The sequence below is a fragment of the Aulonocara sp. 'chitande type north' Nkhata Bay genome, linkage group LG4 (assembly GCF_057382095.1).
Source record: "Aulonocara sp. 'chitande type north' Nkhata Bay isolate Kocher_YH1m ecotype deep benthic linkage group LG4, A_spYH_male_GT1.1, whole genome shotgun sequence".
NCBI lineage: Eukaryota > Metazoa > Chordata > Actinopteri > Cichliformes > Cichlidae > Aulonocara > Aulonocara sp. 'chitande type north' Nkhata Bay.
In genome coordinates, this window is record NC_141347.1 from 4,439,229 (window position 1) to 4,462,474 (window position 23,246).

Sequence of the window (23,246 nt, forward strand, 5' to 3'; positions counted from 1 at the left end):
GAAGGGAGTGAAAACATGCTTCTGTAAAACACGCTCACGGCAAATAAAGGATGCTGAAACCATCGTCCTTGCATTTCTGATTCCAGTAAACTGCAACGATGGAAAAGTGTCCTATCTGTTAGGCTAATCAGTGGATTGGAGGTAGGACTCTGAGTCTGCAGGGATTACGCAGTGTCACCATTTTTTTCAAATGTTTGGTAAATCATTTCATACAAAATGGCACTTTTTGTTTTTTTCTGGCAGTGAAAAAACAAATATTCACATATGACACACTTCTTTTAATATTTTCAAGGTTTTTTTTCTTCGTTTAAAACCTGAATGATGAAATCACTGCCAGAAATATGACATTTTTTGTGTGTTTGTTGACCCTTTATATCATTTATTATCAAATTTTAATCTGCATATATGAGTTGTCATTTCTATCACATTTGATACATGAGCCATATTTTTGCAATTTAGTCTTGAAAAATTTGTCATGCAATTTATATCATTTTTTGAGGGTAAAAAAAGTCATGCTGATGATGTAGACGTCTCAAAAACTCACAAAAACACATGTAACCAATACCATACGCTTGGCTTTCAAGGGTTAGCTAAAATTAACAATATTGTAACTGCCCCTGAAGCTACTCTAAGAGGCCGGTGAAGAATTTATATTTTTTAAAGAACAATATTCGTGCACTTTTCAAGCTTCAGTGGAAATGTATCCACCTATTTGAACTTCCAGAATTAATAGCTTATACAAAACAGTTATGAATGATCAGCAGCTCGTTTCAATCATATTATTATGGAAGACAAAGTTTTGCCTCACAAATTTACAGCTTTTTTAAAAATTCATGAGCCTCCAATGAACACAATACACCATCACACTAAATCCTCTTGCTTCTGACAGGAACAGCTGCTTTACCGTGATGACATCTCCTGCTTTGATGTTGAGGCTGGTCAGGTCATAGTTGTTGCAGTAATCCTTCAGAGCTCGAACCTGAAGGGCTGCAGACGCATCTGAGCGGCAAAGAAAGTAAATTATCATTGTGAAGTTGCTACACAATAATGATGAACTGTGCAGAACAATCCTATTGATGTAAAAATGTGTCAATAAAGAACTTTACATTCTCAACATGACATCATTATTAATTTATCACAGTATAGTTTTACCTTTAAAAAGCACGACCAAAAGAAACTTGATAGAAAAGTAAACTGTAAATACATATATGATAATTGAATATATGAATACAGTTTTTAAAAGTATACATTTGTAATTCTATAATTATAATAACGGGTAAACTGGCTGCTTGTTTGAGATGGATGCAGTCTGTACTGCTAGCAGCTGGTTAGCTTAGCACAGGGGTGGGCAACTCCAGGCCTCGAGGGCCGGTGTCCCTGCAGGTTTTATATGTGTCCTTGAACCAACACAGCTGATTTAAATGGCTAAATTAGCTCCTCAACATGTCCTGAAGTTCTCCAGAGGCCTGGTAACGAACTAATCATGTGATTCAGGTGTTGACCCAGGGTGAGATCCAAAACCTGCAGGACACCGGCCCGCGGGGCCTGGAGTTGCCCACCCCTGGCTTAGCACAATCATTTTGTTGATTAAACTATGTCTGTCCATTGTGCTTTTCATTCGACCATCTATTCCTCTCTTTTGTTACAGATACAAACATCCATCCTACCCCTCAGCAGTTGTTTGATCTCTTTGCTGGCTTGTGTTGCAGTGAACTGGTAGACGATGTCCAGCGCAGTCTGGCTGTACGTGTTTCTCACAGTGGCATTGATACCACTCTGCAGAAGAGGGGACAATTTACAATTCTGGTTATTACATTAACAGCCCTGTAACAGCCGTCTGCATACAGCAAAAAGATCCCACGAAACACACTCTATCCAGCTACTTAGACTCAGAAATGAGAACATCTAGATGCTGATTAAACGCCGTAGGGATGCGATGATTTACCATAATTGACGTCAGGATAACATAACCCTAACTCCCTGGGCCTCTTCTGCTAATTACACCCGCATCTTACTTTTCTGCCGAGGCAGCTGAGAGCCAGAGAGCAATATCACGTTTAAATCTGTTGACACAAATGTAGGCCGAGGGAACAAAGATGAATTCAGTCCAAAGACGCTTCAGGGTGAAGGCTGGTAACCTTTTCGCAGCTCGGGAGCTAAATGACACAGTTAGTTTATTGTGCCGAAACACACACAGTCACTTAAGCATGAAACCTCGTGGCGTGTTCAAATCAACCATACAGGCGGTCGTTTCGTTATTTGCCCTGCTGGCATAATTTTGAGCATAATTATTTCTGATTTTTATTTAGGTGGATATAGGACACACTCAGCATTCATGTCAGTATTTAGTAAAATGATGTTAAATGTTTACTAATAAATATCATGTGTTTTCCAAAACAAATCAGAAACATCAGTTTGAATAGCTTTATGTAGCATTATTATCACACTGACCTTCAGCTTAATCTACTGACCATGGAGGAAAGGTCAGAGGTCAAAGGTGACATGATTGCAAATCTTTAGGTGAGCTGGATTCCAGATTAGTTATGTGCAGTAGCGCAATCCTGCTGCTACCTACTGCACCCCTGCATGTGCACTGAGACACAAACCCAACTCTTTGCAGCTGTAGTTCCACTCACCTCCAGCAGGAGTCTCACTGCTTCAGTCTTTCCACAGAGGGCAGCTTCATGCAGGGCAGTGCCTGCTTTGGTCTGCCTGTTTATGTCGATGCCAGCCTGGATCAGCAGCCTGCCGGGAGAGGCACCAGGCGGAACAGAGAGCGAGAGAGGATAAAACAGGCAAGTTCAAAAGTATAATAAAAGACAACGAGGAAAGGTGACGTGAGAAAGATTTAGAATTCTATTTAGTTATTTTGCTGAATCACACTTTAAGCAGGACATATTCAGGTCGTTCTGTTTGATACACTGGTTACTTTTTACATACAACATATAAAATATGAAGATGTTGAATATCAGAGAGCTCTGATAGTCTTGAGGAATCCGCTGTGCGCTGCACGGTGTGCTATCTCGGTCTATGGGAGCCAGACCTGAGCTGACCTTGCTCAGCTCAGGTCTGGCTTCCTATTTCATGATGTCATTCATCGAGCTTCCTGATTTGCAACAGTAACTCTAAAGACTAATTTTGTTTTATGGATGGCATCTTTTTTACAGTGGTGGAGACAAGCGTCCACCCTCTGATGTCTTTATTAATTATAATGGTGACTGCAGCAGCAGACGGCTGCCCCTCCCTGAGCCTGGTTCTACTGTGGGATTCTTCCTGTGGTGGGAGTTTTTCATCCCCACCATCGCCAAGTGCTTCCTCACAGGGAAACTGAACTTAAGTAGCAAAGACTGAGGATCACTCAGATCTGTTTGGCCACATAGCACACATAGCTACTAAACATCAGCATGGTAAGTGTGATGATATCAGGACACTGATGTTAGCTTCTAGCTTAGCCGCAGGTAATTGAAAAATCTGTGTGTCCACCAGGCCACACAGGCTGTACTTGTTTGTAGCATCAGTCACTGATAATGTTGGTCTTTTTAATTGGATTTGTTGACAATGAGTACAGAAAACCAGCAGTTTGACCCATAAAATGACAGGATCAGAGAAAAGTTCATTAAAAAATAAATAAATAAACGACAGAAAGAAAATGAAAAAGCTGCCAAAAGCACGTTTAATTTTCCTCTTACTGTGAGTAAGTGTGCGTGTTGTCTTCCACATGGCTGGCCATGACTAATGAGCATCATTTATCAGTGTCACTTCAGCCGCACCGTGCTCCATCAACTATGACAATCTTTATTCTCTGGCTCTGTTTTGAGCTCCTTTTCTCTCCATCTCGTCTTTTACTTCCTCTCTCTCTCCTGTCCTCCTGCTCTCTCCTATCTTCCCTCAGTTGCAGGTCTGTCTCTCATTTCTCATCTTTCACCACCTGCCTTTGTGTGTCCCCGCCAGGCAAGCCGGTGTCTGCACCGACACATACACAGCAGCTCTGAGTTACTTCAAAAGTATTTGAGAGCGAACGGAGAAACTAATGGACTCTGCCGTATGTGCGTTTACCCGCCGTGGCGCATCATTCAGCGGCGATCTTTTCAGGCTCTGTGCTAAACGCTGCCATCACCAAGGCAACGGGAGTCTTTTTGCCGCGATGCACGCTTGCAAAAAAATAAATGAATAAAACACAGATCCATGCTGAGATGAGCTTATAATGACTGAATATTTAGCGTGATAAAGTGCAGTGTGGATTTGGAGTGCCATCAGCTGTCTCCAGATCTCTACAGTGTATTTAGGACTGATGCATCAGCAGTGACTCTCTGCCATTTGCTCCATTATTCTTTGCCTGTGTTGGATTATACAGTTCCCCTGCTGTGTTACACATCTGTTTGATCAGCAGTCTGAGGAGGACATTTAAAGCCAGTTTATCATTAGATGTGTGTGTGTGTGTGTGTGTGTGTGTGTACCTGATGATGTCTATGTGTCCATTCTTAGCAGCTAGATGCAGCGGAGACGTCCCATTAGGGTCGGTCGTGTCTCCTTTTTTGGGCTCCAGCAAAGCAGCGCACATGTTACTAGACAGCAACAACTGGACCACCTTACACACACATAAACAAAGAGAAGATAAGCAACACATTGTTGCACTCTTGTTGACGAATACTGATTGAAACCGTAGGTTCTTACCCCAACTCTGCCGAACTCACAGGCCAGGTCCAGAGGGGTTTTCCCTGCGTTATCCACGATGCACGGGTTGGACTGGTGCTGCAGCAGCATCTCAGACTGGAGACGGGGCACACAGACACATGAGACAAAAATCCATACGCTCAAAGGGCAAAGAAAAGGGCACGAGTATCACAAGGATCACAATGTGAGAAGACAGCCTCTCACAAAACAGAGATGAAGACGTAGAATCAGAGCGCTTTTCAATACTGAGCTGTTTCTCTTATGACACAGATTTTTGTAGGCTTTTCTTTTTTTAAATAAACAATTTTAATACTGAGGGGGTCACTCCCACTAGGTTTATATCTGGGACTCTCCACCATTTGACCTTAGAACTGAAGAAGCTTCTCGGATGAGAGGTGAAACGTCTTCAAGCAACTTACAGAAGTCCAGACGCTTTTCTTTGCAAGCTCCTTTGACTTTAATACTGAGGGTTTTTTCAGAAGTTACATTTTAACAGGCTTCTGACAAACACCATTTCCCATGATCCTCTACAAAGCAAAACTCTTAATTTGAAAAGCTCTGAAGGTAGCATCGAACGTTTACTCGATCCACGCCACAGGAACAAAAGAGTAAGGAGTGTAAAGGTGCGTTCGCCAGCTTGGAAACTAGATCGTTTGCAAAGCAAATTAAAGGAAGGATCAGTGTCTCAGCAAGGAGCCGCCCGAACAGCTTCAACCTGCTTCAGCACATATTGTCCAAGATTTTGTAAATGATCTGCAGGGATGAATACCATACTTCCCAGTTTGGTGTTGTGATGATGGCGAAGTCTTACCAGCGATTGTGAATAAAGTTTGTGGCGCACTCAGTCGGGTTGAGACCTGCTCTGCAGGACAAACTCTATGACAACACAAACTTGTTTCCAGCACAGGGCTCGAGAGTGCGACCACATTTCTCAATGGTGCGACTAAAAGAAATCCCAGGTCGCACCGGTGCGACCAGCTGTTCAAGTAAAAAAAGGTCTGCAACTCTGAAAGTCTGTGTGGTCAACAACAGACACACATCAGGCCCATATCGTGGTCTAAACCAATCAGAGATCAGATGCCCAATGTAAGATGCTCAGATTTAAGATGTTCACTTCGAGGCACTTTTAATTTTGACTTTCATTTTTGGAAATGTTTCATCACATTTGATCTCTGATGTGAAATGACCCGTCCACAAACCGTGCCAGCCCACGTCCCCTGCAGCACAACAGCACTACTGTCAGCTTTTCCATTTAATTTGTAATACAGTAAATAACTCATCCATTACGTAACGCCCTCGGGATTTCATAATGGAACAAAAACATAAAACAGCATCGATGGAAGGCACAGCACAATCCCAGAATGTGACGCCTCACATGTTAGAGACTCCATTCTACATTATGCTCCATAAAAATACTATAAAAATGTTCTGCTCTCTCGTTACACTGGATAAAGTGTGCAGAACAATAAGATGTGCAAAGGTTTCAACACACTGAAGGCTGCATGGGTCTGTTAAAGGGACGGCCTTCTGACATTCAGACACAGGTCAGTTTGACTTCGTAGGCTATAAATGTTTACAGCTGACGATGTTTGTTAAGAAAAAAGAAGAATTCAGTAAATGCTGAGAGCGAGGCTGCACCACAGCAAGGAGTTCATTATGTTTTCCTTTCTTTGCAGCTTAAAATGAACAAATGAGAACGATACTGTGGGCTGAAGCCTCTAGTGTCTGTGTTTTTAAATGTCTCCTGAATGCTTTCAGTTTGCTTTGTTGGATTATAAATGATTCCTTTTTCATCTGTAGTCAGTTTCTGTAACTTTTTGTATTTGAACTTCCACATGGAGAGCGGCTGCAGAGTAAAGCTTCAGTCCAGTTTGTTACCCTCTATAATCACAGATATTTAATCAAGTAGCAGCAGCGCGTCTCCAGCTGTGCAGCCAGGAAACGCACATCTCTTCTTTTTTCTACTGCATGTTACCTGCTGCAGTTGATCTGCTATATTTGACTGTTGTTTCTCTGCTAAGGCTGCTTAAGTACAGATTTAGTAGTTTGTTTACATTTACTGCTAATTGTGCCGATATATAAAAGCATGTGTGACTCCAGCCCATTTAAAGCAGTAGACATGCTCCTCGAAACAACTGCCGTTTATTTCACCTCTGTGACTTTTCTCTCCTCTGTTCTTCACTCAGTTAGTTTGTGCAGACAGATGTCTTTGGTGCTTTTTAAAAAACTCCCTCACCACATCCTGCTGGCCATGCTCAGCTGACTAGTGCAGAATAACTAATGGCCACAATATGTTACGCAAATAATATTGAGATTAGCATCTTCCTCCTGTGCTGCTCTCGTGCAGCGTTTGCTTCTTTGGCAAAACTACATGATACTCACCACATCGTAGTGGCCGTGCTGTGCTGACAAGTGGAGAGGAATTTGTCCTTCGTCTGATTGGCCGTTGACAGACGAACCCGACTTCAGCAGCATCTTCATGGGCTCTGCCTTCCCCTGCCAGGCTGCGTAGTGCAGCGGCCGCATACCTGCAGACCCACAGCGCGTAAACACAGGACGTGTCCATCGCACGCTCAGCTGCAGTACATCATCATGTGTTTCTTTACCTTTCTGGTCTCTGATGTCGACAGCAGCCTGTGACTCCAGCAGCAGAGAGATGAGCTCCAGGTTCCCATTAAGGGCAGCATGATGCAGCGGAGAAAACCTGTAGCACACACACACACACAGGTCACTGATAAACGGCGAGGCTTGGCGTGACAAATAGATTTAATAGCAGCTGATTAGGCTACAGCTGTATCTGCTGCAGAGCTACAAACTCCAGCGCAGCAGCAGAGATAAGATGGTGGGATACAGTCACAGGAGGAGAAGTATTTCATCAAGGAAAGGACGCGGTGACTGTGCACAAGGATAAAAAGCAAGCAGATGAGATCGATACGTCAGCCTTGATGTATCAGCCCAAGAGAGCGTCTGAGGAGGAGACGACAGGCAAACGTAAATGAAAGCAGGGATAAAACAGCCTGTTTCTGAGCCTTCCTAACATGCACACCTTCTATCTGACTCAGATCTGCTGTGACATGTGTGTCCTCGCTCCTCTGCCTGATTTGCTCCTGGCTGTCAAACACTGTCACAGTCGAGCTCGAGGAGCGTCTGCAGTTACCGTGACAAATCGTGAAGCCGAGGTAGCGAGCGTGTCTCCTGTTAAAATGCAGCCACATGAAATTTCAAACACACACACAAATATAATAAATAATATTTAACTTTTATTGGATAGAAACAGTCCAACTTTTATTGGACTGGACTAAAAAGGTCATGAGAAAAAAAAGATCCAAAGAAAAGTGACCTGAACGCTGAGAAATCTGCACATTATCTGATTGACTCATACATACAGCGTTGTGCACAAGACACAAGGAGATATTTTGAATGCCTCCTTATTTTGTGCTTACTTCAAATGTTTAGTACATTTAGTAACCTTGATTTGTTAAATCATCAGTGGGCGGTGTTTTACCAGTGGCTGAGTTCACAGGTTTTCTGATGTGCGATGAACCACTTGCTATTTCCTCAAAAGACTGAACTGATTGAACTATACCTGGCAGCTGAAATCATACATGTTTTGGACACGGAGGGATTGTTTCTTCACATTCATCCGACAGCTTCAGCTAACTCGTGAAAGATTCAAAGTATTTTAAGCAGGAATTTACGAGAAGCACCTGTGAAGAGGTTGTGATTCGAGTTTGATTGGTTCATGCTGAGGAGCATTTCTACTGCGGGACCCACCACACACACTCTGGCCTCCAGCTGGTTGTATTTTGGTTGTATTCCTATAGAACAGGAGGGTTGCTGAGTGCAAATGTAATAATTAAATGTGAATCTCTGTTAAATATGAACCATTTATCACAGTTATTTGCCCGTTTGACCCATTTAATCGTAGACTGATTGCAGAATGACGCAACGTTTACAGCAACTTTTTTTCCCATTTTTTAATTGAATTCGAGAGGTAATTTATAAACAGTTGGTCTGTGTGACCATTCACATTAACCAAATTAATTTGAATGGTTTAATATTTGCCAATAATCCATCTGCACAGCAAAGCCACTCGTGTAGCTTCAATGTTAGCTTTTAGCACTTGCATAGCACTTTATTCAGCTGACGTGTAGCAACTTGTGCACGTCCACATCTCCCTTCAGTTGCAACGTATGCGCACTTACATGTGAATAAAAAGGGCTGAGAGAGACTCCAATAACAATATAAAGCATTTCCAGATTCCAGAGTTTTACCTCCAGTTGGCGCTTCACTGACTGGTAATTATGTAACAGACTACATCCTCTCATTTGTTTTAAAGATGCTCTTTTTCTTTTAAAATGTGTCTGTTTTTTTCTGTTCAGGAGAAAAGTAAAAGCAGCGTTCTCTGCCTGATAACACAAATCAATGGGTCCTCATGTTTTCAGCTCTCCCGGCTCTATGGGGTGTCCTTGACCTCAGTCTGGATAAATGATGCAATATATCACCATTAAAAAGGCCAAATAACAATACACACAAGGTGCACCTGTGAAATCATTAACAAAACAAAAAGAAAACAAAGGAACATTTTCTGTCTACAGGTTTGTGCACACGTCTGTCACTCTTACATCTTCCTCCACAAGAACTCGTCTCGTAGTTGGAGATTTGTTTGTGGGTGTATCGCATTTAATGATGTCGCAGAAAGAAATCATAAATGTAAATGCAAATTATGAGGTTGAAGCTGGGGACTAAAGGAAAGCAGCACCACTGAAATAACACAAAAACCAAAGTGACGACAGTCGTCTGTAGACAGAACAAAGGACAGGAAACAGGAAACAAAACTGACCTCTAGCAGATCATTACATGAAGGAACCTTTTAAAAACAAGCGCGTCCATGCTCACAGGTGTACACACGGGTGATCACACCCACAAACTACACCCTTTTTGGCTCCTACCTCAAAGCACACTGTGTTCTGTTGATCTTATGTGCTGCACAATAATGTTTAACATTTAGTATTTACTGTCATATTCCCATATATCATTGTGATGTTGTTTACTCTATTACTCTTGTTCTCTTCGGCTTGTTTTCTTTTTTCTTTCTCAGCAGGTGATCCAGGTGATTGATATATGCATTTTTTTTCTGCCCGTTCTGTTGGTTTTTGTCTTTTGCCCTTCTCCCCAGTCCCTCTTCTCAGCTGTTTCTCTTTCCCTCTTTCTTTCTCCCCTTCTTTCCCCCAGTCAAGTCTGTCCCGTATTCAGTAAGTGAAAATAAAATAAACAATAAAAGGTGAATCAAATGGACCATTACGGCAAGGCTGGGATGGTCAGTTTGGTAAAGTAAATCCGTTGGGCATCTTTCTTTGCCTTTAGACAACAATTCTGATGCAAAAGAGCCAAACGGGACAGGCAAAAAAAACAACAAAAAAACAACAACAAAAAAAGGAAACAAAACTGGAAATTCACATCTTTTTAAAGACAAGCTTTCTGGATGTGGCCGTGTGAGGCGTGTGCATCGACAACAAGCTGTGTCATCATCCTCTGCATCTCCGCAGCGACTCGTCTTCTTCCATTCGTGTTTAACTGCAGGGTTAAAAAAGGATAGTCTTACATAATGCTGCAATAGGCTGAGCCGGAAGGAAATGTGTGTGTCTGTGTGTGTGTGGGTCTCAAGACTGTGTCAGTGGGGTGTATGTTTAGGGGGAGGGAAGCCCTTGGTTTTGGCAAGTACTCTAGTAAAACCTTCCATGAAATATTCATACACTTCTCCTGTTATTCTTCCTCATTTAAACCAAACCCTCGTCTGTCTCACTCTCAGCAGCTGATACGACGTCTCTCTGCAGCCTCATCCTTCCTCTCCAGGGTGTTCCTCGCTGCCTCATCTCTTTGAACTCTTTTTCTCCACTGTTTCCATCTTTTGCTTCCAGTTCCTGAGCCCCAAAGTCCTCCAGCAACGACTGTGCACCCAGTTATGCTACACTCTTCATACTATGGAGGCACCTGTCTGTCTTTGAGTAGTGATGGTGTGCTTATAGACATGGAAACAAAGGGAGATATTTGGAAATACCAAACACGTTCCAAACATTTCAATTTATTCTGCATTCTCTGATATGTTATCTTAGATTAGCACAAAGTCGTACTTCTCTCTCTTTTGAAAGGTTTTTGCGGTTTTGAGATCCTGATGCTCCGTCTGTAAATGTGTAAAGACAAAGGTTGTCCAAAAAATCGATGTAACGTCACTGCAACGCTGAATAAAGTTCTGTGTGTGGTCTGGCTCCAAACATGCTTTCCAAATACAACACTGACATTTTGTAATGTGTTTGCAGCTCTGTATTTACCACACGGCTAAATCCTGCTGGAGTGTCCCTTTAAAACACTAGCAGCTAAAGACAAATACAACACAAGCCACAACCCGCTCTCAAAGACAACACTGCACGCTGTTCTTGAATCCATATCCTACATCCATGTCAGACACCAGGGAGGCCACTTTAATATCTCGGGTTTTCACCTGCTGCCTGTTTGTTTATTTTCCTCCTATGAGCCTCACGAACGCGTCTCTTTCCCTCCTTCTCTTCATTTTTATGCCTTTACTCCAAATCAGCTTTATAACTCCTCTGCCCTGTAAGCACACACAGTCTGTTCATGCAGTTTTGCTGCGAGCCTCGTACCGGCCCTTTTCACCTGTCGCGCGCGCACACACACACACACACACACACACACACACACACACACACACACACACACACACACACACACACACTGTAAAGCCACATGGGTTGACCCATTTTCAGTAATGAGACATTTCTTATGCCTGTCAAGCTTTCCCGAGAAGCACGCCGCTCCAACAATCACACACTGGACTGAGGAGAGAGAAGAAAGGAAGGACGCCAGTCTGTCTCGTCACTCGTCTCTCCCGTCTGCTGGCGCGCAGTTCAGACGAGCTGCGTCTATGACAAACCGCATGTAAACCTGTTAATGTGTGTGCGTGTGTTGTTGCCAGCTCCTGGCTCACATATCACGCCGTCCTGTGTCTCTGTTGTCTACTAATCAATGTCTGTCACGTTGCCTGTACAGAAAGTGTGGGTCCTTTAGTTTCTCCTACTTTTTTCAGGCCATTAAACGCACCGCGCACACCCTTCTGTACATAATACCGGCTTTGTTTATTTATGCTTTTTATTCTTTTAGTTTAGTTATTTATTGCATTTATTGTTTGTGTGTTGTCCTCAAAGTAAGAATGTCATTGCTCAGCACATACACAGATAGTGATCCCTCTCAATAGAAGAATGTGCTGTTTTAATACTCTGATTACTTCATTTTCAGCTCCTGAAGATTCACAAATAATCTAAAACCACCAGCAGCTACAATAACGAGCCACTGGGCAACGAGCTGCTTCTATAACAGCTCCTCTGCCTGCTGTGGGCAATGAAATCGTTGTCGTTGTCATAATTACAAGGACTGAGAAGAATTTCCAGTGGACCTGTGCTGTTGTGGGCCCACTGTGGGCTATTAATATTGCAGCAGGCTTAGCTGACAGATGACAGTCACACACACACACTGGTTAGGTCACAACCCAGTTAAAAGTAGGGGAGAAAAACGTGTGGCTGCTTCCCAATGTGGTACAGTTCACCATGGACCTGACCTGAAAAGAGCTGCTATTCTCTAAATAACCAGTCCTGTACAAATAAACTCTGTTTGCTCGTGTGCTTAGTTTATGTGTACATGTCCAAACAAGCTCGACATGTTAAACCTTTAGTTTTACTAACTCTCACTGTAGGTTACCTCCTGAAACACACACACACACACACACACACACACACACACACACACACACACACACACACTCTATTCATTTAATTGCCTTCGAGCCTACCTTTTTATGTACAGAGAAATTATTAGCTCTTGTCGGTCATGGTCCAGGCTGGCTGCTACTTCGTGGGGAATGTTTTTCCATTCCTGCCTCTAAATCCAGGTGTTTCCCTCCTTAGGCGGAGTTCCTTTTTCCTGCTCTTGCTCATCTTACCTGCAGGTCATCATCATCATCATCATCACCATCGGAGCCAGTATTTAAGGACCAGCTCGAGCCACCATTCTTCACCTGACCGTCTACCTGTGTCTTCTGTGATCCACGGCCCAGCTTCTCCACCGGACACTCACCTGGCCGCTCGCTCTAGATATCCTGCAAACCCACCCAACCCAATTCTCCTCTTTTACCAGTGAAACCACTCCCTGTGACACTGAGTGCATGTGATTACCTGTTAACCACGTCTCAGATGTTTAACAAAGGTGAAAATGAAATAAAGGAGGAGCTTGCCTAACATGTTGGTTACAGTTGCTCCAAGACAGTAACAGTAACAGATTAAACTAATTAAATAATACATATATACCAGTTTACAAATTTAAGAAACAGCACTAATATATACAGATCACTCAGTTATAAATATCAAGAGTATTACACAAGTTAAATCAATATGATTGACATTTAATTCTAACCTGTGAAACGTTGTCATTTGTTAACCGCGTTGTATGAAGCTTTAAATATGCCAAAGATAAGAGTTTGACAAGTATAAAATAGTATTTTTGCACCAAAGGTGCCACCTCTGCCTGCCGGTGGTGCATACTGCGCTCGTCCTTCCATATAAAATTATTTAACCTCTTTTTGGTTAAATCATTTGTATTGATTTGACTTGACTTGTTCTAGTTCCAGCTCCAAGTAAATAAAGCCAATTCATCGTAGCGTTTTTAGGCCTTATATCTTTAAGTAGCATGTTCAGTGTGTTTATTTCCAGAAAAGCCTCCGTCCTCTGTGATACTTTCCAACAGCAAACCTCTACGCGTGCACAAACACACCCACTACAGTGAATACATAATGGCAGCTCTTCTGTAATGTCCTCTCATGTCTCAGTGGACATCTCCTTGTCAGGCTTTATAAAGAGGAATCTTCATCCTCGGTAAGTGGTTTGTTGTTGTCAGGTCGCTTGTGTCAATCGTACACATGTGAAAAGCCTTTGCTCTAATTTCTCATTTCCTCCGTTTTCAAAATATCTAAAAATAACCAAACTAGTGACGAGCATCACAGTGCAACACCAGCCTCCATTTTCACTCTGGAAACGTTGTTTTGTACACATGCACTGACGATGAAAGTTGCCAGCTATGACACGAGCTTCTTCTTTCTTCTTTTGCAGTTCATTAGGAGTCTTCGAGCCGCTGCCAAGAGGAGCAAATGAATCTAAAGTGAATCAGTTTATGCAGACTCATTACGTGCAATATTTATCCTGACCCATACATTTCTCTCAGAAACAATATTCATGAGTTATTTGCGCCTCATACCAGCCGTGTTAGCATCACCCGTACTCATTACTGTGAGAGGAATTAGGGGGCAAACAGGCAATAACAGTAAACACACTAATTAGATTAAACTGTTTAGTTTCACTCAGAGTGGGAACGCTGCTCTGCAAGGATTGCTCTTCATCTTTATCTTTGCAGAGGCCACTGTGTTTCGCACGCTTCGCAGTCTTTTTTAGCTCAGTTTAAATCATCCTCACCAGCTGAAGCTGGCATGAGTCGAGCTCCAAGGAATTTGCATTTCTATCTTCTCTTGTTTCCTGCTGCATTAAGTAGACAATCATGGATGAAGTGACAGTGAGTGAGCCAGACTGACGGAAAAAAGACGGACCACCGTGGAAGGAGAAGCAAAAAACAAGCGCGCTCAGGATTCGTGGGAACTCCTGGTACAAATGCTGATATTTATACTTGCATTCTAACTTAATTAAAGTTCACTCATGCATTTACATTTTTGTCCACTTTGTCTTTTGAGCTAAACTGTTTAATTTCTTTTTCTTTTACAGTAGTACATGCTGATGAATTGTCGTGTACATCAATTAAAACAAGTACAGCGAAGTCAAAGCGATTCTGTTACAGCATCAGTCAAAAATGAGCTGGGTTATAGTTGCAATGTGCAAACGATTCCAGCCCAGAACTAATCTAGAGGAGTGGCACACAAAGGAAAAAATGCTTGGAGATCCACTGTTTAAACCGCATAGTTTTGGTATTCAGAAGTTAGTCCCTGCCTCTCTTGTGGGTGGTCTTACTTACTGGTTGGTCAGGCGTTGGAGCCATTTGGGGAAAAATGTAACCACAAGCAAAATTAGGTTGCTGTTGGAGTCCACAGATTCAGGACTCCTACTGCTCCTCTTTCCACAAGGTTAGGGCATGGTGGAAATGGTACAAGAATACAAATACCCAAGAGATCACTTAAATAAGAAGGTCGATCGGTCCACGTACTCTGGATACATGAAGGTTAATTCCCCACTCACCATGCGGACCAGTCTTTATCGTTCGAGCTCAGGTCGTCGACCAAAGGGCTGGGAGCAAGAGGGTCCTGCACCCTTCCAAGGACAACAATCTTCTGGACAGAGATCTCAGATGTCGTTCCTGGAATCAGTTGGAGCCACTTGCCAAGGTTGGGGGTCACTGCCCTGAGTGCTCAGATGTTCTCTAGCTAGTTAGCAATCACTAGTTTGTCCATATATATCTGGAAATTTCACAGGATCTTAGATCAGTCATTCTTGACCACCCTGGGGAGCGTCTCCCAGTTTGACCTCGGGACTTCCAGGCCATACTCGGCACAGATGTTCCTGTACACTATGCCGGCCACTTGGTTATGGCGTTCCATGTATGCCCTGCCTGCTGGCATCTTGCACCCTGCTGTTATGTGCTGGGTTGTCTCAGGGGCATCTTTACACAGCCTGCGCTTGCACAGACAAAACCCAGCCTCTATGGATCTTGTGCTAGGAGCTTGTTCCTGTGCTGCTGTGATTAGTGCTTCTGTGCTGTCTTTCAGTCCAGCCGCTGATATTATTTATCGATATCAGCTGCTATTCCATGCATTTCTTCCATGATGGCTCCCCTTCTTACTCCTGTCTTTCCTCTGGTTTCTGCTGCCTGAAGTATTCACGAAGCACACAATCACTTATGGCCATCTTCCTGATGTACACATGGACCTTTATTGTTTTATGTTGGATAGTGGTTGTGACACTCACCAGTCTTTGGCCTCCTTCCTTCCGCTACAGTCTCAGGATGCTGGACTTGGAATAAAACCCTTCATGCATGGTCAGGTGCTTCCTTGTCTTGATGTCATTGGTCCATCTCCTCCTTTGGCCACCCTTTCATCCCAGAGGGTATCTAACCACCAGCAGGGCATAGGTGCTAATTGTCCTGATCTTGTTCTTCCCATTCAACAGACTCTTCAGGCATTCCCTTACACCCTGTTGGCATTTGGTGGTTGCAGCTTTCCCAGCGGCCTCTTCCTGATTACCATTTGCCTGTGGGATTCCAGGATACTTAGCTATCCTCAATCTCTGCAATGTTGCTTTCTGGTAGTACAATCCTCTCAGCTCTATGAGAAGAGTGTTAATCACAGGGAGTAGGGCTCAATGTAAAAATGTAGTTTCCTGTTTTGGTTTAGGAAGCATTGTTTTATTTAAAAATGACTAAGTGGCTCTCAAATACAGTCCAGAATTATCTAGATCCATGCAAGTGTTCCACCTACTGTCATTTCCACCAAGAGTAACACGTTGGGATGCACTGAGAGATATAACCTAACTTTAGTTAGCAGTTCATGCATCTGAAAGAATGCACATCGAAGACACTCCTGCAGCAGCCTCGCTAGCTTGGCTAATTTTCTATCAATTTCTTGATTCCCATCAGGGGTCGGCTACGTTTTTTTGTGGTTCTGTTAGTAACACAAGAATTGTTGGATATGATTCACAGGCGAGGGTGCATATTAGAAAGGAGGAATAGAGAGCTAGCATGTGAATGAGGGTGAAGTGAGTCACCGGGAGAATTTAAAGTTGATTTACTGATCGTTTCATGGCCGTCGCATTCTGACGGCCCAATAACATGCACCTGCAGCCTGCATTTCCACCTCGGCACAATCCTTTACAACCCTCATTAAACCCAACTCAAACATAACTGTAACACAACAAAGAGAAGACATAGAAAGAATATCATAACGTCTCTCCTTTGTTGTTTTCTTGGAAGTGTGTTTCAGATGACGCTGTGGTTTTTTTTACCATCATTGATTGTTGTGAAGTGCAAAAAGGTGCTAGCAGGGGATTTACAGTATGCCGTTTGGGACACTCATTTGACGAATGTCTGCCTTAAAGCAATGGTTTATTTATTCATGCAGCTAATCTTTAAGGAAAATGTGCTTGTTATAAACTGAATGTATATTAATCAAGTAATTTTCATTTAACCATATTCCATTAAATTCAGCATTTTACATTGTACTCATGTAACAAACGTACAGGAGAAAATTTATTGTAATCAAACTAGTTAAAGTCAGTATTTTGTTTCACATAACCAGGCTTGAATGGAAAACTTGAGTATAAGTGATTTTTATAAGACAACTGCACAGATATATCTGATAAAAATGTTGCTTCCTTTTTATTTTTGCATGGTTTTAGTTATTTCACTGCAATGTACATGTCATTGTTGGATAGGTCCTTTGGCATGTTTATAAAGGGTGACGGGTCAAGTCAGCTTTATTTGTATAGCTCAATATGTCAGATCACAGGCTTGCCTCAAGGGGCTGCACAGCCTGAACAGTACGAAACACCCTCTGTCCTATGACTGATCCGGATGAAGAAAAATAGTTCTCTCATAATCTGTTCTGCCTAAGAAGGTCTGGAGAATTTCTTCTAGATGAGTGCCTAAATGCAGTTTGTCTTGCTCCATAGCATTCTTGACACTATCCGGTCGTTAAGTCTGACGTCACTAGCCGTGTCTGGGTCTAAACTCCGCTGCAGGTCCATTTATCAAACGATCACTATGGCATTACTGAGAGTTGAAAAACTGTCTAAAGTCTTTCATCTTTAATAAAATGATCAGCGTTCTGCTCTACCAGGTGTAACAATTGAGTTTAACATCCAGGCATCCATGAAAACGGAATTTATGACATTTAACGGAGTTAGAAGTTAGCAGGGAGTTAGCTCGCTAGCTTCTATCTAAATACAATATAGCATGTCCTGACTGCGGGGTTTTGGAAACAAATTAAAACGTACAGCTCTGTTATCACTTCCAGCATAAATGAAGACAGAAAACTAAACAGCAGTGACGTTTGTAGGGTTACTGAAGTTGGGCTAGCTGGTATATAATGATGTGCTACGTGACCGCTAGCGACACAGCTATGTTAGCATAATATAAACAAGCTAACTTTTTTCCACTGATAAAAGTTAACGTGAGTGTTCTCGGTGGTCAGGAACAAATGTAATCGCATGGCAGGATGCTGTAAAAGGACCAAACTTCAGCCAGGAGAACAACTGAGATAATCCATCCACAATACGAGGTTAGTCATTCATATACTGCTGCATGGGCTGGGCTGTAGTTACATCCTAAGGTTTTAAAAACTGAGCTTAAATAAATGATTAGCGGTAATAAAAGCCGAGGGAGGTCAACAGTGATCACTGACTGTTTCAGGAGCTTTTTGAGATCAAATAGAAGAAAATACAAAACATTAAACATGTTAACAACACAAAAGCCATATTAAACGCAGACTACTTTAGACCCGGAAGTAGGATTCGTCGCGTCATCACTGAACAACCGGATGGAGCAAGAACAGTCTGAAACAGTCTGCTGAAGGGTTTAAGAAGCCTGCAAGAGCACTGAAATTGGTAGCATTTGATGCAGAATCTAAGCCCTCTGCTGTTTACAGGTTACTGCACCATAAATGTGATCCCGTATATCAGCGGTCCCCAACCTTTTTTGTGCCACAGACCGGTTTAATGTCAGACAATATTTCACGGACCGGCCTTTAAGATGTCGCAGATAAATAAAACACAAAAAAAATGATACGACCAAGACAAAAACTGTGGTATATTGTACATGTAATAATAAACACGAATCCATGGTGTAATTGTGTAACTTTATTAGCAGCGTCCTCCAGAAATGCGCCAACAACATTGAGAGTAACGTCCTCCTCTCTGCCCCTTAATACTCTCTGGTCGCTATGGTAACACGTAAATATTTATTTCAAAATAAGACACACAACTACAACACGGGATGAAAACCCTGAAAACCATAAATTTCACACCCGAGCCTCAACTCTTGCGGCCCGGTACCAAATGACTCACGGCCCGGTACCAGTCCGGGGCCTGGGGACCGCTGCTGTATATGACATCAAGGTATATAAACCGTGGTGGATTTCATATTAAACATGACCATTAAATCAAGGGATCATTGCAGGTACAAATGAGCCAAAAGCTCAGCCCACATCCCCAATACGGTCACCTCAGGCATACAACTCTGGCTGCGAGCACAGAAGCTCCACCCACTATTCAAATTAAAATAAATGTTTTGGTTGCAAGGGACAGCCAATCAGAAGAGAGATAGCTTACAGGGAATGGAACTAAAACTGCATGGTCTCTGAGGGACACCAAGACCTATTGGAAGATATAAGGGGATTATTTCGGACAACTAATCATGCAAAGCTACTCTATTACAGACAAAGATGAAGATGTATAGAGCTGGAGGTTAAAATGTAGCAACTCTGGATTCTTTTCCCTTCAACTTCAGAACAATAACCCATAATGACAAACTAAAACCATGTTTGTAGAGTTTTACAAATCATATCAGGATGCAAACAGGTACCAGACCTCTCTGTAGACCTCTGGTATTAAACTGTGGTGAGACATAGAGCATAAAATCACTTTTAAAGTTTTATGTGTTCCCAGGACAACCCTGACTTTTGATTGAAGTGAAATTTTATCAGTTTTATCTATTTAACTTTCAATTTTTAACACATTAAGTTGTCATTACTCTAAAGCACCTTTTACACACTGACGCTAAAACATACTTAAAGATCAAACATGTAATATCAGGTCTATAAAATCAAATGAAAGAAATACCATTAAGTTTATGAAAACGATGAGAAGCATTTTTGAAACAGACTTCACTTCTGTCACATTATGCTGAGCCAGAATCCCAGATCAGCCACGGCTTCATTTCTCTTTGAAATACTCGCAGAAGAAACAGCCACAAACCAACCAAGGACGACTGAAAATAAACTGCACGATGAGTTTAGCGTTAACCTTCAGACTGCAATATGATCCATATGTGAAACACGGGGAAAAACAACATCATTGCACTGCATTTCCACTAGATTGCGTTAAAGTGATGTAAGTCGTCTCCACAGCCTGTTTAATGACGGCCATATCAACCCCTGACTTTTTTTTTGGCCCTCCTTTCCTCCACCTGTCTGTGTGAGCTGCCACTCACTTTGATTTCTCGCCAGTTGTAGCCTGCAGACAACAAATCACCTGATTTTTCACACTGAGAATCCCTTTTTTATGTCTCCCCAGCCTTTTGTCAAAGAAACAAAAGTCTGTCTCTCCAAATTGTTCCGTTACATAACACACCAGATTGCATGGAAGTGGGCCACAGTTCTGTTTGCAGTTTTGTTTTACCATCGTCTGGTGGATTTCAAGTGGCGGCTCCCCAATGAGAGCCGACGGGCCCGTAGCCGCGTACTGGGCGCACGCGATGCTTTCAATGACAAAATGGGAGCAAAGAGGTGAAAGTGCTTAGATGTAATACCTAATATCATGCCTTTAATACTCTCACACGCATAAATAAACACGACATTCTGAGCTGAGTGGTATATGGGCTAATCCCCCAGCTTTTAATACTGTAAAGAGAGAAGTAAAAGCACTATGATAATGCTGCTTCGGGATGCTGTTAAGCAGGAGAAAGGAGGGGGGAAGCTGGCCTGGGATGGGTACAGATGGGATGGAGACATGATATATGGAAGAAGAAAAGGAGGGTAACTCACCCATCTGTATCCTGGAAGTTGACATTCACTTTCTTTGCAGACCCGAGGAGCTCTGAAAGACAAAAAGAGGGAGCATGAGTGGATTTTTGCAGCCCTCAAATATGATAGCAAAAGCCCATCAGTACCTTGTTATGAGCAATATTTAACGTTTATGATTGCAACAATATTGTGCTCTAGAGGAACGGTTCATTCATTCCTGAAGCCAGAAACAGCATTTTCCACTTTTCCCCTCACTCATTTCCACCAAACGGAAGCAAAGATCTCATTATGAGGCAAACTGCCATCACATTTCCTCACCTGCTGTTTGCATGAAAGAGTGCCATTACTTCGAGTCCAGCCCCCCATGGTGACAGCACCCTACGTGTCTGTCATTCTAAATATTTACACCATTCAGAGCATGCTCGCTCATGTGTGTGAATTTAGGTAATGTGACAAACAGTAAAAACTTCTATGATTTACTCATGAAAGTGGCCACTTTCTCATTACTTTCATATATTGTTTTAGTAAGTATCCAAAACATACAAGTTTCATTTACATAATTTTTCAAGGGATCTTATATCTGTTTTTACTCTTGTATGCTTTTCATACAAGTTTCACACAAGACAGATACAAACTTTATAAGATTTATATATATCTTTTCCATATGGGTCTGCAGACATCCTTCACATGTAACTGTTTATCATGTTTCCAGAGGGTGGAGGACATGTTGGAACCACGGGACTACAGAATCTAGAGAAGCAGCATAAAAACAACGTCTTAAATGTATAAGACGTCCACGACAACCCCTCCAGTGGACCAAGATTGGACGCCCAAAAATGACATATAAAAGACGTCACTCCGAAGTCACAACGGGTAGCCAATGAGAAGAAAGATGCCTTTAAGAGAGGACGGCCTTAAAAAGCCAAAACTGCTTGTTTCAGACAGAGGATGAACTATAAAGGCTCCCAGGTCCCACTATAAAACAAATAAGGATTATTTTAAATGGTGACTCATGCAAAGCTACTCTAATAGAGTCCAAAAATAAAAATGAGAAGTTGGAAATCAGCAGAACTGGATGTTATGTTCAACATGAGATGCAGGTTCTTGGCTTCTGACTTTTTTTACATTTCAACACAGCACATTTGAATCCACACGGTGTAGCTGCAATAAGGACTGTGCATTAAATCTGTGCAGGAGATAACCAAGCCCGACTAGGAAAAGTGTGCAGCATAGACTGGAATGTCAGATCTCTCCTGCTCATGGCATATAAAGTACAGATAATACTGAGGATATGAACTATACAGCATGAAACCAGGCTCGGTTATGAGTTATTATAATTATGTGCAGGGTTTTACTATAAAAGTACAAACTGAAGCTATGATGCTATGCTAGAAATCTTTCTATTGAAAATCGAGCGGTTTCAAATCTACACTGTTTGTCTTTGCTGCCCCAGACTGACAAAGAGAAAGCTGAAATAAAATAATAAAATCACGTTTTAATAGTTTTGCCTCCCTAATGAGCGGAACGATCCTCATGTTGCAGAGACAATGAGGGAGTACCTTAAACTTGCATTCTTTTTAAGGGCCAGCAGGGGGCGACTCCTTGGCTGGCAAAAAGTCTTGATATGGTGTGAACTTTGTGGGCCCATTCACTGGTTTCAAGCCACACTGAACAAACCACTGAGTTCATTTTGTGTATTTTTGTCACAATCACAGTCAATCACAGGGGATAAATCAGGAAATGCTTAGAGGCTTAAAACCTGACAGTCACAAGTTGCTAGCCGAGGAACACAGTTCCTCTCAGCCGGTTAGTCCATCGCACACTCATCACATCTGGTTTCAAAACACACAACATGAGTCTTCCCAACAGGAGAATTCAAACCAACTATTGTGGCGATGGCACTGTGGAACGTCCAGATTTAGGTCAAGTTCATTGTAAACACACACAGATACACAATTACTGGCTTGAAATAACAGATGCAGATCCATGCATGCTGTGGCGGGGTGTAGCTCAGCTGCAGGGGTGCAGCACATGCAGGCACACACATGCACATCCACACGCATGCATACAAGTTTAATGCTGCACTAAATCTACAAGCACAACTGCTACTTTCAACCTCATTATTTTTCATTTTCTGCCCTTTGTTTTTATGTCTCTTATTAGCTGATGGTGCAGAACTGAGGCACAGCAAGGATGAGCTTGCACGCTCCCTTCTTTCTCTCTCACATTTTTGCTCTTTCCACAAACACACACACACACCCCCTCTAGGGTGCAGGAAACAGGACAGTCCCTCTATTGTAGGGGAGACAGCTCCCAGCACCACTGGGAGAGGAACATTGATTTCCTAACAGGCTATTTCTGGCCACTTAAATGCAGGAATTCACTTTTTTTTTTTAAATACAGGAGCTTTCAAAGGCACAATGTACATCCTGTGTGTGTGTGTGTGTGTGTGTGTGTGTGTGTGTGTGTGTGTGTGTGTGTGTGTGTGTGGACAATAAAACCTGATATATTTCCGCTAACTTACATAAATACTAAAGTATGGTGAAGTTCAAAAAGTTCAAAGAGGCCAGAGAAAACGCATAAAGCTCACTTTTTAAAATTTTCCTGATAAACACTGAACAATCACCGGCTTCTCCCCATAAAAGAACAAAGTCTTTGAGACAGACCAAAGTTATAGGAAAACGCCATCTGGATATATCTTGACGCGCGCTCAGTCATCCAGGTCAGGAAAGTTATTCTGTTCATCCGTTTTACATTTTTTTAAAACTTTAGT

At 42.3% G+C, this 23,246-nt stretch overlaps 1 protein-coding gene across 6 annotated transcripts in view; it reads right to left on the bottom strand.

The window, feature by feature from the left end:
* caskin1 (CASK interacting protein 1) overlaps positions 1-23,246 on the bottom strand; it is a 122,477-nt gene that overhangs the window by 35,955 nt on the left and 63,276 nt on the right. For all 6 annotated transcript variants that reach the window (XM_086288028.1, XM_086288026.1, XM_086288027.1 and 3 more), the window contains exons 2-9: positions 20,495-20,546; positions 7,281-7,378; positions 7,057-7,202; positions 4,675-4,770; positions 4,458-4,588; positions 2,637-2,745; positions 1,668-1,776; positions 905-999 (exon numbers count right to left, since the gene is read on the bottom strand). In XM_086288028.1, the coding sequence (XP_086144154.1) occupies positions 905-999; positions 1,668-1,776; positions 2,637-2,745; positions 4,458-4,588; positions 4,675-4,770; positions 7,057-7,202; positions 7,281-7,378; positions 20,495-20,546 (836 nt within the window). The remainder of the gene's footprint in view (positions 1-904; positions 1,000-1,667; positions 1,777-2,636; positions 2,746-4,457; positions 4,589-4,674; positions 4,771-7,056; positions 7,203-7,280; positions 7,379-20,494; positions 20,547-23,246) is intronic.